Source organism: Zea mays, chromosome 1, assembly GCF_902167145.1.
Source record: "Zea mays cultivar B73 chromosome 1, Zm-B73-REFERENCE-NAM-5.0, whole genome shotgun sequence".
Taxonomy (NCBI): domain Eukaryota; kingdom Viridiplantae; phylum Streptophyta; class Magnoliopsida; order Poales; family Poaceae; genus Zea; species Zea mays.
The window spans coordinates 300,807,124-300,823,258 of record NC_050096.1 but is presented as its reverse complement, the minus strand read 5'-3'; the positions used below and the strand labels follow the sequence as shown (position 1 = coordinate 300,823,258).

Below are 16,135 nucleotides of genomic sequence, written 5' to 3'. Positions count from 1 at the left end.
ACCTTCACCCGCAAAATGGGGAAATCAGATATAATGCATGGAATATGTGGAGCTCAGGGTATTTTGCAGAAACAACAATATTTTATGCAGAGTTGTTTTGTAAAACATTTTGTATTTTTCAAAGCGTATCCTCTCCCAAAGGAGCAGAAAGTTTTTCAATATTAGAACAAAATCCCCTGGACTAAACCATCCAGGTATCTCAGCAGTTTCCCACTGGTTTTCATTTTCAAAAACAGCTACTGGACTTCCCGGTCACCATAGCTCACGGCTCAACCGCCAGACCTTTTAAAAACCACTTTTCTCAAACGCATCTCTTTTTTTGGAAAACAAAATACTAATTGCCATACCACACCAGACTCGTCCATTCCTATGGACACAGACTATTCGAATAGGTTTGAACTCTGCGCAGAGGGGTGCACTTTACCCACTAGTCCAGTTTCTGCGATCTCACCGTCGTGAGACCCGAATGCCGAATCTCTTTCTTTCCTCGCACGCCCTTACCTTAACGGTTATACCGGAAGGAGTCAGGCCACCGCCATGTCCAAACCGGACAAAACATTCCCCCTCCTTATCCTCCCAGTGCTCCCCAGCCTTCATAACCCTAGGGTTGGACCGTACGAGTTCAGATTGAGTGACTGCCCACACAGTCTCGAGTGGTTGTACTTATCATGAGTACAGGTAGTGAAAGATGACAAACCGGTCCTTATACGAGGGGACAATCCTTCTGCTCACTCCTAAACCAGCTGAGCCATCACCTTAGGCCCTCCCCTAAACCATGGAGTCCCTGATTATCCCACTCACAAGGTGATAAGGGTGAAAACCCTTCATCATACACATTTTGAAAAGCATTTTCTTTTGAAAACTCACACCTTTTCTCAAATCATTTGTAACAGATATATCAAGGATTGATTGCGGCAAGCAGCTTGGGTGGCCATAATAACTTGTCTCAAAATCATATCATGCATAAAATAACAGGCTGAGGGTTTTGGTTGAAAAATCATAGTTAATTCATGCATCAAAGGGATCCAGTGAGCTTGCCGTGCTTATCCGGCGAAGGGGGAAGGAGAGCTCGCGGAACTAGCTTCTGGCTCCACCGCCTGGCGTAGACTTGTAGATCTGGCCTCCACGAGACGGCACGAACGCTCCGATAACTATGCAACATGAACAAGCAAACATACAAACCAGCAAGTATACCAACAAATATTTAGTATAGTGGTCATAATAGCGATATATGGATGGGTAGAGTCTTGGGCAGAATCTGTGTCATGTGGTGTTGAGATACTACTAGTGGTGGAGCGGAGGTGCTTACCAGGAGGGTGGACTGGAGGCGAAGCGACACTATGCGTGTAGCCGACAGAGCGGAGTAACTAAGTGGGTGGGGTGTTTGCCTTGGCTGAGGGTGTTGAGTGTGTGTGGCGAGGGAGAGGGTAGCTGGGTGTATTTATAGCCGAGTGTATGTGGTGTAGCACAGTGAAGTTCACTGTTGGTGAGAATAGTGACGAATGAATCGTCTGACTTAGTATGAACAGGAGAGTTATAGGCAGAATATGGGACAAGAGTATTTTTTGAGTTTTCTAGAATATGAACCATGCTTAAGGGATGACATGGTTGGATAGCGAATAATTTGATAAGAATTTAGAAACAAGAATTATTGGAATCGGAGTTTGGAAGCCTGGTTCGAAGGAATCTCAAAGTTAAGCGTGCTCAACTTGGAGAAACCTGGGATGGGTGACCAGATGGTAAGTTCCCATTGGAAGGAAAATCACAGTCACCGGAGTTCGTATGACTGAAATATTGGTCTGGCTGGCCTTAGGTGGACTGGACAACATGACGGATGAGTAGTTGAAATTTGGGGTGATCGGATGATCGATGAATAGTAACAATGAATAGTGACGACGAAAAGGTTGCCACATATATCATCGATGAATAGTAACGATGAGTAGTAACGATGTTGAATAGCAACAGTGAATAGTAACGATGAATAGTAATGGTGAATAGTGATGGTGAATAGTCGTATGAACGAACGATGAATAGGAACTATGAACGAACAGACGAACGATCGAATGATCGGACAAACGAACGATCGAAATTTCGGCAGCATAACGGCAGGACAAAGTTTATCTGGAAGAACGATAAATATGGACTATGAACGAAGGATGAACAATAAATAGGAACTATGAACGAACAATGAACGATCGAATGATCGAATGAACGAACGATCGGAATTTCGGCAGCATAACGACAGAGAAAAGATTATTTGGACGAATGAACGGACGAACGATCGAATGATCGGACGAACGATCGGAATTTCGGCAGCATAACGGCAGGACAAAGATTATCTGGAAGAACGATGAATAGGGACTATGAACGAACGATGAACGATGAATAGGAACTATGAACGAACGGACGAACGATCGAATGATCGAACGAACGAACGATCGGAATTTCGGCAGCATAACGGCAGGAAAAAGATTATTTGGACGAACGAACGAACGAACAAACCATGAACAATCGGACGAACGAACGAACAAACTAAGAACAGGGGGACGAACGATCCTTGTGCTAGTGTGTGCTTGTGTGGAACATGGAGTGGGTGTGTGTGGGGGGGGGAGTTGGCATGAAATGGCTTGGGGTGGGATGAGAGGAGGCCCTTGCCCCTCTATTTATAGCCATGGTGGGGGATTAGGGGGAGGGATGAGAGGATTAGTTGGAGGATGAGAAGATTAGTGGGAGATTAGCATGGAGTTGTCTTATATGAGTGTAATTAGCTTGTAGAGCTCAACGTATGACACCGGAGGCATACGTATACGTATGAGCATGAGGAAAGTTATGAAGAAAATATTTGTAGGGACTTGAAAAATAATTCTGAAGGTATTTCTCAGGAAGAAAATACTTGGAGATATATCGGTGGAATATTTGGGTAATATTTCTGGAAAGAACTTGAGGGGGATCACTGGAGAAATATCTGGGCAGTATTTCTGGAAAAAATTGAGGGGGGTCACTCGGGAAACATTTGTAGGATATTTTGAGGAGGATTTTGGAGATAATATAGACCACTATATTTTATTTGTTGATATCAACTCGCAAACAAACATTTTGAAATGAAATTTGAAATTCATTTTGAATTTAGAGCGAGTTTGAAAAAATTTCAGGATTTGAATTTTTGGGATGCTACATTAAAACTAAAGTCTTGTGCATCCAACAACCTGGAGGTCCGGCTCTGAAAAACGGACACTTGTCTCCTGGGGGGTCCGGAAACCATGTAGCCGCTCAGCCTGGTCCCGTACCGTGAGCCTGCATACTCCACCCCCTGCGGCAGGTGTCTTAGTACTTAAAGCCACCATCTAGGGGGTTCGGACACATAACTGGGCTTCCCAGGCTAAAATCATGCGTACATATGTTATTACATTTTGCTCTCAAGCAAATGTCATTACATTCCCTTACAAGCGGGACCCCAGCTCCATTCCTGCAGGAATGAACTACCTCCACACCAGTAAGGGCCGCGGGATAATAAGCCCCGAGCGGCTCACCAGCAGAGGCAACCGCATCAGCACCGACGGCGACGGTCGCCTATGCACCGACGACTCGACAGCAGCGGCAATCATCCCAGCATGTGCGCCGCTGCAGGTAGGACCTCGCCCCCGTCTCCCTACGGGGGGCGACAACATGCCATTAAAGCCAAAGAGCCGGAGGTCTGGCAGCAGGTGGCACTGACGGTCGCGCCGGCGGAGGCAACCACCTCTGTAGTGGGGAGCCTCACCAGTGGCGGCGACCACCTCAGCACCGACGACAGCGGCCACCTGCACACCAGTACCGTACCAGCGAACAGCGGCCGCACCAGCGCGCACGAAGAGGTCTTCGCTTTCGTCCTCACTACGGTTGTACGCCCCCTCAGCTCCACCACAACTGGCGGTCCAACTCAGGGGCCCAGGCCCACACGTCATGTAACCGGCGCACCAGTTACCGTGTGCAAAGAAACTGCACCACCGCCTGCGCCAATGCCACGTCTTCTCGGGACTGTCACGGATTCTGAAAAGGTAAAATTTTCAGAGCCAGTGCAGCGACTCGAGGCAGCCCCGCGCATGGCTCAACAGTGTCGTTAAGTACGACGGTCACGGGTCAGTCAGCCGTGGAAATAGGCACGACAGTTGGCGTGGTCATAGGCGGGCCGGCAGTAATTGCAACAACGGGCGCACAGAAGCAGCGGTCCAACCGCCAATCAGACTCTGGTCCCACCTGCAGGCTCGCATCCTCCCCTGAGGCGGGACCGGGGGCCATTGTCGGTACCCAAAATCAGGGTACCCTCTCCTACAGCATGAAGACATCGCACCCATGCGACGCCTCCTAGCCACGCGGAGGACCGCGCCTGACCCCACCGGGTGGACAGGCCAAAGGGCGCCACGTGGCAAGAAAAGGCACCACCCCTCAGTAAGTCCGGACCCCACAGAAGGACACCGTGCTCCTATATATATACAAGTCCGGAGCCTCCGGATAGGTCCGAACCCCAGCAGGGTCCCGAAACGAGAAGGACCTTGGTGTGTGTAGGGGTCCGGTGCTGACACGTGTGCGGGCCTTGCTCACCACTTCCCGCTCAGGCGGATACCCACTGCTTGTGGCCCATGACATAAGCTACCGGGCCGAGCCTGACGAGAAGTCGTGCAGCCCCTGCATTTATTGAGGAAAAGACGCGTCGCCTGCCTCTGCGCTGACGGGCGACATGCCCTCTCAGCATTTAATGCGTCCCGTCCCATCCGCTGGCAGGCGGCGTCAAGGTCATCCAACAGGCGGCGCGCCTGCTGGGTCTGCTGGCAAACAATACGCCTGTGTCGAGCGGCGCGCTATACTCATCTTCTCTTTCGCAAGAAGCTTCCTCTGTACGCCAAGGATACGCAGATGTCGGGCGTCTGGGCACAAGAAGATTGTCTCGACAACAGATATTAGAGGATCCAAGCACTATATTCTTTATGTTCCTGAGCCCACATGTCGGGGCCAGTCCCTTTGTGCATGCCCACCTTTCGCTATAAAAGGGGAGGCATGCGACGTTACACACACGATCTCAGACTCGCTAGCTCATACAAGCTCTCAAGCAATACATCTCACAGTGGAGTAGGGTATTACGCTCTGGCGGCCCGAACCACTCTAAGCCCTTGTGTGTTCTTGTGTTCTTCCCCTTCACTCCAACAATCAAGCGAAACGCCTAAGCCCCTCCTCATCTCAGGACTTAGGGCGGGTGCATTCCGCCACCCGGCCGGAGATCTACTCTCCAACAAGTTCAAAACACAGACACATGACACATAGTTCTCACATAATTTGTGCTAAAAGCCACACAGTAACCTTCAACCAAAATATTCCTTGCAAAACCTTTGTAGCCACTTCATCCTTTGTGCTACAGTTTCAAAGCGATTGAAAATAGCTCTGTTGTACTCATCCTTGAATAGTTTGGTTGCCTCAAAGTACTCATCTGACTCCTTGTCAGCTCCAGATTCTCTGGCAAGTCTAAACAAGAATTGAATTGATCAATGGCTTGTAAACTTTTGTTTTCTTGGATAGTTTTTAGTTGGTTAAAAACATCAATGTCTGCATTCCTTGATAGTTGTATTTCACTGATTAGTCCTTTAAACATCTTTACCATAGGACTTTTGCTTTTTTAGGTGGACTATGTGCTATGCTGGTAAAGCTCCTCTTTCCTCTGCTACTAGGGGTACTAGAATTCAAAAGGTCTTCCCCATCTCCATCTTCTGCTTGTTCTTCATACACTTCTTGTGATGGTCTGTGTACATCACCAGGGATACAAGAACTAGACCCATCAACAACAATTCCATGGAACATTTCTGCTAATTGTTCCATGTACGTAGGAATCACATGTTGAAACTTCCTGCACTCTTTTCTTTTCTGCAATAAAAGGTAACACACATTTTAGCTATCAGTTCTAAGGGCTTCATGTACAGAGATATATGACACAAGTGCACTAACCTCCGTGTGAGTCTTCCAGAATGAATCTGAAGCTATAACTACACCATCAGCCATTCTTCCTAACCCACTTTGATTGTTAAGAAACAACCAAAAAGAGTACAAGGCCTTGCACTGAGTCCATATATTCTTAAATTGTTTGGTGTCATGTCTAAGTCATGTCTTAGAAAAGAATTCCTCCTTTATCAGGTTGTATCCTCTGGTTGTCATTGTACCATTTAGACAGTTCCCAGCTCTAATTTGGTCAACACATAAATCACATAATATTTGTGTGTTCTCTTCATTCCAATTGGCCTTGTCAAAACGAGGCTTTTGTATGTAACAACCACGGAATATGAACAAAAGTTTAAAACAATCATTATGGTAATGGTGTGCATAGATTTACAAATGCATAGATTAACTCATGTGTGATGAACTAAGAGATGGTGAACCAAGAAGCTAGGCTCTCCTCGCTAAAAAATAAAAAACTGATTTCTTAAAAAAAATGCTTTCAAATAAGACCGAAGTCCCATTTTTGCATATAGTTTGGGGCGTGTTTGTGAGGGTGGCCCTGTAGCCCGGTTGCGCTCGTGGGCTGCAAGTAGCGTTGTTTGCCATCTTGGCCCGTTTCGCGGCCTAGCTCAAAGCACCTCAAGTTCACATATGTTCTAGCTGGCTAGGAGGGGTCTGCCCATGATGCACTTATCCTGGCTGATGCCATTGAGAGGGATGATGGGTTCACTGTCCCACAAGGTAATTGCACTACCAAGTTCACATTGTAGGTAAATTCTACAATGTCACACAAGCTCACAGTAGATTTCACATTGTAGGTAAATTCTACTTGGTAGATGCGGGGTATGCATGCCGCACTGGCTTTCTACCCCCCTTCAGGGGGGTTAGGTACCATTTGAGTGAGTTTGGGAGCAGAAATCGACCTACCAATGCAAGAGAACTGTTCAACCTGAGACACTCATCACTTAGAGTTACTGTGGAGAGGGCTATAGGTGCATTGAAGAAGAGGTTTCGTATCTTGGACAACAAGCCCTTTCACAAGTATAAGACACAAGTCAAGCTTGTGTTGGCATGCTCGATCCTGCATAACTGGATTTTAGGCTTTGGCATTGACGAAGTAGTGCCTAATGAGGAGGGTTTCACTGGCACAATGGTAGATCCACTAGATGACAATGGTAGCCAGAGCCAAGATTCCAGTGCCATGGCTGCAAAGAGGGATGCCATTTGCAATGTTATGTGGGAAGGGAGGGGAAGCTCTAGGATATGATGGTTTGTTTACCCTGCTATGGAACTCATGTTTGTTTGATGATAATGTAATAATATGATGGACATGGCTGAGACCAATTTTTTTCATTCCCATTTGTCTCTTCTTGTTGTGCTGATATTATTATCCTAATTTGTACATGCAAACCAGTGGTAAGATGCCTTCAGTCCCAGCTGGTGATCAGGGTGGGTTTGTCCCAGCTACTGATGTGATGACTGAGATGATAAGGATTGGTGCTAGTGCACCAGCTAACGCTGATGATGCTACTGCATCTAGTGTCGGTGCTGCTCCAGCAGCAGCTGGTCTTGTTGCTGCTGTTCCCGGGGGTCCTAGGGCAATGAGGTGGAACAACAACACCTCTGGATTTATTCTTAGGAGGATGGCTCAACTTCTTAGTGATGGTAGCAGGCCTGACAAGGTCTTCAAGGACAAGGATGTCAACTCTGTTGCCAAAGCCCTTAAGGAGTACAGTGGGGAGGCAGTGAGCCCAACTCAGGTGTATAACCACTTGAGGAAATGGAGGCAGAAATGGTCTAGGGTGTCTAAGCTCAAAGACCTTAGTGGGGCTTTATGGGATAGTGACTCCAATGCTATCTTGCTTGATCAGGAGCACTACCTTGGCCACTGCAAGGTAGCACTATGATTTGTTTCCTATGACTCCTTGCTTTTTTTACTTGTCTAAAACACTATCTTTTCAATTACTTGATCAGGACCATCCAAAAGATGCAGAGTTCCTAAACTGCCCTATTAGGTTCTACACTGAGATGGAGGCCATTTTTGGCCATGCTATGGCCACTAGCAAATTTGCACTTGGTTCTGGTGAAGCCTTAGGACAGAACCAGGTTGATAGTGTTGCTGCCAAGGTTGAGGGACCTGCCTTCACCTATATCTCTGAAGAGAGAGCACAAACTGATGTTGGAGAGGGTAGCAAGGCCACCGAGAACCCCTCCATAGCTGTGGGTAGGAAGAGGAAGAGAGGGAACTTCAGTGAGGATGAGATGCTTATGTTGACCAATATGTCTGATGCAGTGAACAATGTGGCTAATGCCCTTAGAGAGACTGGACCTGCCCATGTGGATGCTAACCTCTACCTAGCTGTGATGGAGATGCCTGGCTATTCTGAGGAGGCACTGATTGTTGCCTACACCTTCCTCCTGGACAACAAGGCTCAAGGCAGGGGCTTTGTTCACATGACTGAGGCACATAGAAACATTTGGCTTAGGACCTTCCTAGCCAAGAACTACTACATGTAGGTGAATTACATGTTGGTGTGCGCCACCACCCACTCTCTCTTCCTACCCACTCTCTCTTTTGACTACAACTGGGAATAGTTTGTTGTAGACATTTTGGTGTGCAGTCTGGTTTACTCCCACCAGTCCTTTTGTCTAATTTACCTAGGAGGGTGGCTAACAATAGGTAACATTTGGGTGGACACCATTTGAACCCTAAGCTATTGGGCTCAAACTTATTGTAAGGCACTATTTGTGTAGCCTCTGTTGGCTGTTGTGGTAAGTTTATATTATTTCATCCATTTCATACTATGATTGAAGTTTTTACTTGGCCAATGATGCTATATACACCAATCTGAGGTGCATTTGCATTTGATGTGTTGTACTGCAGCTGAGGCCCATGTTTACTTGTGCTTTCCTTTATTCCTATGATGACATAATTGCCATTGAACCATGTTGTCATTATTGCCCGTGTTAATGTGGATGATCTTTAAATTGTGAGGTACTGGGCATATGCTGAAAATTATGTTGTTTCCACCATGTTGTGATTATTGCCTTGGAACCATGGGGCACATCCATGCCCAATGCAACTGTTATCCACAAAAGATGACTGATGGTTGGGTTGGATGAATATCATGGTTTCATGGCTGCCCAGCTATGTTCCTTATGCTCCAAGTTAAAAGATCACATGAAAATGACAATTAATATCTGAGGAAAATTATTGCTATTGTCAATCTTGCATGGCTTCTTTGATGGATATGTTGCAGATGGATGCCCAACTACCTGACTATGTTGCAGATGGATGCCCAACTACCTGATCATGGCTTCTTTGATTGTAACATGTAAATAGCAATGACAATAATTGATCCAGTTAAGTTAAAATTGTCTGAGGCTAACTCAGTTGTAATGCCTGTATTGTTGTAAATAACAATGACAATAATGACAATTGTCTCTATTTTCTATCTATGGGCCAGGCCGACCACAGCCAGCTGCCAAACATATTCTCAGTTTGGCAGTAGGGCGGTTGGATCCTTAGCCCAGCTATCAAAAAGAGTCACAAACACGATCTAGCCTGGGTCGAGCTCATCTTGTACAGGAACACGAACAAGGTCACTTGCACCAACTGGGCCAAGCCAACTTGGGCTGGGCTAGAGCAGGCCGAGCCGCATGGTGCAGGGTCGCAAACACGCCCTTGGAGACCTTCCCCTGCCGCGGCGAGGACACCGCTTGCTTTCACGGCCGACGACCTAATCCCCTTCCCTCCCATTGGCAGCCGTCGCCATGCTGCGCGTCCGAAATCGGCTCCTCCCTCTGCTCGGCGCCGCCTCCCCGCTTCCCTCCCCCATCCACATCCACCTCCGCGTGTGCCGCCTCCTCTCCACCTCCACCTCTACGGCCACCGTCCCCGCACCCTTCTCCCTTGAGAACTACCTCGTCGCCGCCTGCGGCTTCGCACCCGCCCAAGCTCGCTTGGTGTCCAAGAAGGCGTTCAACGAGTTGTCCAGGGAATCCAAGAGATCATCGGAGGAGCACTCCTGCAGACGCCTCATCTCCGCCTCCAACCCAGATGCCATCCTCGCGCTGCTCTCCGGCGCCGGCCTCTCCCGCGCCGACATCGCCGCCGTCGTCTTTGCGGACCCGCTGATCCTCCGCGCTTCCGTGAGTAAAATCGCACCCCGCCTTGTCGCTCTCCGCGACCGCGTCGGCCTGTCTACTCCCCAGATCGCTCGCTTCCTCCTGGTCGGCTCACGCGCTCTCCGCCGGTGCGACGTCGTTCCCAAGGTTGAGTTCTTCTTGTCCTTCTTGGGCTCCTTTGATCGGGTACTGGCGGTCGCAAAGGCAAACTTGGGCATCTTCAACGCGAACCTTGAGAAGGTAATAAAGCCCAACATAGACTTGTTTCGTCAACGCGGCGTTCGAAACGTCCCTAAGATCTGTCTCCACCGCCCACGGACGCTTTCCTTTAACCTCGAACGCGTGAAGGAATTTTTGCTGCGGGCAGAAGAACTTGGGGTGCCTGCCGCGTCGCCCTTGTTCATGCAAGCAGTGGGAGTCGTCACCAGTTTTCCCCCTGAGAAGGTTGCTGCCAAACTTGACTTCTTTAAGAGGACTCTTGGTTGTTCTGAGTCTGAGGTTTCGAATGCAGTGTCCAAGATGCCACAAATACTAGCATTGTCTGAGGCGACTCTTCTTCGCAAGATCGAGTTCCTGGTCAATGAGGGGGCGATAGAGCCACAGTATATTATGCAAAGGCCTATCCTGCTCGCATTCAGCTTGGAGAAGCGGCTAGTGCCCCGGTATCGTGTCATCAAAGTGCTGCAGGGAAAGGGATTGCTGAATAGCAACATGAGCCTTTCCTCATTAGCTTCTCTTGCAGAAGAAACCTTCAAGTCCAAGTTCGTCGACTGCCACAAGGACTGTGTTCCTGGCCTTGCAGATGCTTATGCTGCAGCTTGTGCTAGTATTGTGCCCTCGACAGTGTAAGTTAAGCCGTTTCAAAAACAAAAACAGTGTAAGTTAAGCTTCTCATTTTGTGTTTTAGGTGGATGCTCATTGGCTGCTGTCCACTCTGCAATTTTGATTTCTGAAGTATATAACCACTCATGATCACTGATTGGTCATATCCAAGGTTTAAGTTATGGACTTGTGGTTATTGATGAAAGGAGCTGTGTTTGGCTTGTTCTGGATGCTTAATGCACGTTTTGTTGGTTTCATCTTCTGCCTAGCACATGGCCTAAGATTATCCTTAACTTCGTTGTCTTCCGTGGATCAGTCTTTGATGTAGAGCAGTATCTGTAAGGGAATGAGATGCTGACAGAATCTAAGTCTTAAAACTTTTTATTACTACCATTTTGTTTACTTTTTTTTTGTTTTAAGTAGGAATTATCTTGGAACTATTTCTACTTTTGTGCCTTTGCATGATAGTAGCAGGCATAGTGCTATTTATAAAGTTTAGCAACTGATATGGCAGGGTTACGGATCATGAGCTGATGTAACCACTGATGCCCTCTGTTCTGAGCTGTCGCTGGAATGATGTAACCACCGATGCCCTCTGTTCCGAGCTGCCGCTGAAATTCTAGATCTCTAAACTTGTGTGATCGATTGCCAAATTAGTTGATTTGGAAGTGTTGCCCATCTGAACCACGTCATTTCTACTGCTAATTAGTTGCCTCCGCGTATGTATGCTGGTCCTAAACTTCATTGTTATGTTGACTCTAAAAGCTGCACGAGTTACAGCCGCAATCTGAGAACAGTTTGTAGCTATATATATATGCCATGGCAAATACTGATATGAATCTTTCCACTTGCACCATAATATCTGAATATGTACGGCATAAACAAGGGGCTAATATACAAGACATGAACAATAGCTGTCTATCAACAATGTATCATTACCAACAGTAGAAGACTGCTCATACGGAAACTGGCGAAAATATTGATCTTTATATGTGAAACTGTATGCGGTCAACTCAGTCTTCAATGGTAAACCAAGAACCTAAGGTGTTCTCCCTGAAGATCATCCTCATAAAAGAATAGATGTAACACACAATCTTCATGATGATCTCTGATTTTTTCTGTGCGTCAACAATGGTTTTGCAGAAACCGTGTATGGTTCCAGCATCGTTGGTACGATCTAAAATGTTTACATAAGAGTATAATACTGGTTAAAGTGTAGCTGTATTGTGTTAGAACATAATTTAAGAACTATGGAAATGAATTAGAAAGAAACATAACTGGTAATAGAAACCTCATGGACTACAGGTGCTGCATATCCCTCTGTCATGTAATATAAGCTGGCTAGTAGTTATGCGATGCAGTAAGCTGGGTATTGTTCTGCGATGCAGTAAGTTGTGGGTGGTAGTGAGTGGGAGTTGCTTGCTGTTGAACTGATGTAACTGGAGGATATAAGTCGTAATTTTGTCATGATGTTATGCAATGGGTACGGGATTCGTCCCTGCCACTTCAATTCTCCAAACTTGATGTAATAATGTAAGGACCTTAAGGACTGATTTGGTGACAAGGGGATCACGGGAGGATCGGAGAGGATTGAGAAGAAATGAACTAATTTCCCTATCAATCCCCTTCAATCCACCTGTGATCCCTGCTCACCAAATCAGCCCTAAAGGGTTTGGCTACTTGCATCCTCATTCCTTAAACTCCATTAGTGAGTTAAATTTGTCTTTGGGTTCAAATTGTTTTCATTTACTTTAAAAAAAGGCTTACAGTAGATCACAGTGATCCATCTGTTGAGTGTTGATTTTTATTAGGAAAAAAACTCAGATACACTGCATATTTTGATTTCATATTATCGCGCAGATGCAGGAGGGAGAACGATAAGCATTACATGAGGTCAGCCTCGAAAAAGTACTATCACATTTCATGCCATTTCCAAAATTGTACTCGACAGAAAAGAGAAGAACCAGAGATTGTGCTTGTTGGGGGCTTGTTCTCAAATGCTATGAGTTAAGAACAAGGCAACATAGAAAATGTTAATCGTTAAAGTCCTTCGTCCCCGAAGCATTATTTCCCTTAGGATGTAATGACTTGCGGACGAAGGTTATGAAGGACATACCTTCATACATTCATTAAGTAATAGCGAGGAATGAAATATAAAGAATATTAAAGACAATATAAGCAATCATATATTATGATAGGGCATAAACAGAAACATTGTCGAATTACAAGTGTACCTTCAATCGGAAGGGAATAACAGTACAAGCTTGGCGCAAAAAACGAATGCCAAGTCAGCGTGAACAGTACGAGGATACTGTTCACCTATTTATAGACAAGGGACACAGCCCTTACAAAATTACATTCATGCCCTTTACATTTGATAATAACTCTATAGTAATCTATCGGGGTCTGGATAGCCTTTTCATCTTTAAGTCGGTTCCACTCTTTGCTGTTACGCCGAAGCTTTCCTGCTCAGCACCTTCGGCTCTGAATCAAGCTTCGTATTATTCCGGTCTGCTGCAATGCCGACTTTAGTTTGAGGGTACCTGTTCACACATTGTACTACAGAAATACTGTTAAATCCAGTTTTTGAGGACCTTCGGACGCCGAAGGTCCCCAACAGTAGCCCCTCGCAATATTAATTTGTTTGAAATAATAAATTTAGATTGCGATATGGACGAAGGCTTTACGCCGAAGGTCCGAAAAAACACCTTCCCTTTGCTAGAATAGCAACATTCAATGACAAGTGGGGTCTTTCAACTTTCAACGCACCGAGCGTATAAATACGGCCATACCGCAAACTCATTTTGCACGCTTTCTGGCCAACCACTCCCGCTCACTCAATTTTTAGCTCCTGTGCACTGTGATTTGCTAAGCTTTTAGCTTTGAAGCTTCGGCTTTAAAAACAGTTTTTTAGTGTTTCCGAAGATGTCTGAAGCTGCTAAGAAGGCTGCTGCTGAGATGAAGCTGAGTCTTGATGAGGAGAAGAACTTAGGATTTCTTATAGCGATGTCAAAGACCAACACAGAAAAAATCACCAATGAGATTCTGGAAGGGCTGTCTGAAGATACTGGTGACAGTGAAAGTTATGATGTGGACAGTGGTGGTGAAGACTCCGAAGATCGCCCCTGGCGACCAAGCCACTCAGTTTATGGTAAATCAACTATCAAAGAGAATCATCTTGTTAACATGAGAGGAAGGTATTTCCGGGATTTGTCCGTTGTGAGGGCCGATGAAGGGGAGAAGACTTGCCCACACCCTGAAGAGAATGAAGTCGTAGTGTTCCGAAGCTTTCTGAAGGCTGGGCTGCGATTGCCCTTGAGCAGCTTCGTCGTGGAGGTGCTGAAGATTTTTGAGGTTTATCTTCACCAACTTACCCCCGAGGCAATCATAAGGCTGAACATCTTCGTGTGGGCCGTGCGAAGCCAAGGTCTGAAGCCTGATGCAAAAAGTTTTTGCAATATGCACGAATTATCATACGAGACAATACCTTGGGGTAAAGAGCAGTACCACAATAACTTTGGCTGCTACAGTTTTGTTTCTCGATCTAGGTCAAGCTGCCCCGTGCCAACTTTTCGGAAGAGGTGGCCTAGCGGCTGGATGACAGAATGGTTCTATGTAAAAAATGATCTGAAAGCACGGGAAGATATCAAAGGTATAACCATACGTCCTATTTGGCAAAGCTTCGGCCTTCGGAGGCCGAAGGTTGAAATGAATGAAGCCGCCGAAGAGTGTCAAAGAGCCTTCGGCGTTGTCTGCTCTTTTATAGGAACAAGGGACTTAGTACAAGAGCATATTGCCTTCAGGGTGTGGCCGCTTGCGGAGAAATGGGAAATGCCTCAAGAAACCATTAAAGAGGCCGACGAAGGTGGACTTATCAGGTTTAAGTACACTTTTAAATTTGGAGATAAATTTATTGAGCCAGATGATGAGTGGTTGAAAAGCATTGACAATTTAAGTGATGAGCTGCTTGGGACCTACTCGAAGGCCGAAGATAATGCAATGTCAGCAGCCTTCGGAGGCCGAAAGAAGAAGAGACTGAATCGGGTATTTGATGCCATCGGGTTTGTCTACCCTGACTATTGCTATCCCACGCGAAGGCAGAAGAGAAAAAACACAATCTCTGCAAAAGAAGAAGCTGCAGCTGCTCCTAGCGAGCCAGAACCGAAAAGGAAAAAGATAAAGGTTCTTACGCATCGGCCGCGTTATATTGAACCAGCTTCGGTGCCCGAGTTTTACCGGAAAAACTTCTTCGGCCACCGAAGCTGAAAAACCAACCGAGCCAGCCTTGTTGCCAGAGGTCGCAGAAACGGCCGAAGTGCCCCCAAAAATAGAATCGGAACAATCAAACATTTTGTTATCAGAAACAGAAGAGAAAGGCGAAGCGCCGTCCACAGAAAAAATTGAAGAAATAAAAGAAGCAGCTGAGGGCTCCAAAACATCCGGAGTTTTGAGTCCTGCAACAAACATTGAGACAGTAAAGAACCAAAAAATGCCAGCCATGACCCCGAAAAGAAAGAGAATGGCCAATGTGCTAGATGTACTGGAAACAATCAAATCTTCAAGCACACCTCCGAAGAAGGCTGCTGTTGCTTCTGAAACAACAGCTGAAATTTCTGGTTCTACGGCTCCAAAGCAGGAAATTGAAGCCGAAGCTGGGCCCTCAGAGCCCGCAAAGGCAAAAGCCTTGGAAAGTGAGGCAGAAAAAATAACAAAGCCAACCTTTGTTGAAGAAACTGGTGTTGTCACCCCCGAAGCATCCCCCAAAATTCGTGATTATATTTTTCGTCATGCTTCGGGGAAAAAATTATCAGAAAAAGAAGAACAAGAGGCCCAGCACTATGCCCAAAAGTTGAAATATCCGAAGGGGGCGTTGATATTTAATGGTAGTGGAGAAGAAGATTTCTTGTATTGTCTCCCCGACAGCAAGGAAATTTCTGTCTGTCGGGAAATGAGCAGAAGCTTCGGATTCCCAACTTTAGAAGACGGACTTTCGGTGCTGTCAAAGAACGATCTAGCTGACAGCCTAGCTTACAACAGTTTAAATGTGCGATAAATGGAATTCTTGTATTTTTGTCGAGTTCAAAAATTTTTCGTTTGTTTAAAACTATTGACACAGACATGTTCTGCAGGGCCTGATACTCAGCAATGCCCTCAGGGCACAGAAAGATGGTGAAGATGAAGGTTGTACTATAGCCCTGAGCAACCTTCGTTCCGAAGTAATTGA

At 46.1% G+C, this 16,135-nt stretch overlaps 2 protein-coding genes across 2 annotated transcripts; both read left to right on the top strand.

Moving 5' to 3' along the window:
- Positions 1 to 6,973: 6,973 nt before the first annotated feature.
- On the top strand, positions 6,974 to 8,512 carry LOC103645715 (uncharacterized). Its single transcript, XM_008668727.4, has 2 exons — positions 6,974 to 7,856; positions 7,936 to 8,512. The coding sequence occupies exons 1-2, from the start codon at positions 7,365 to 7,367 to the stop codon at positions 8,476 to 8,478; spliced, it is 1,035 nt and encodes a 344-aa protein (XP_008666949.2). The 5' UTR covers positions 6,974 to 7,364; the 3' UTR covers positions 8,479 to 8,512.
- A 1,123-nt stretch (positions 8,513 to 9,635) lies between these two features.
- On the top strand, positions 9,636 to 11,116 carry LOC100217134 (uncharacterized). Its single transcript, NM_001143502.3, has one exon. The coding sequence runs from the start codon at positions 9,736 to 9,738 to the stop codon at positions 10,936 to 10,938; it is 1,203 nt and encodes a 400-aa protein (NP_001136974.2). The 5' UTR covers positions 9,636 to 9,735; the 3' UTR covers positions 10,939 to 11,116.
- The last annotated feature ends 5,019 nt before the right edge of the window (positions 11,117 to 16,135 follow it).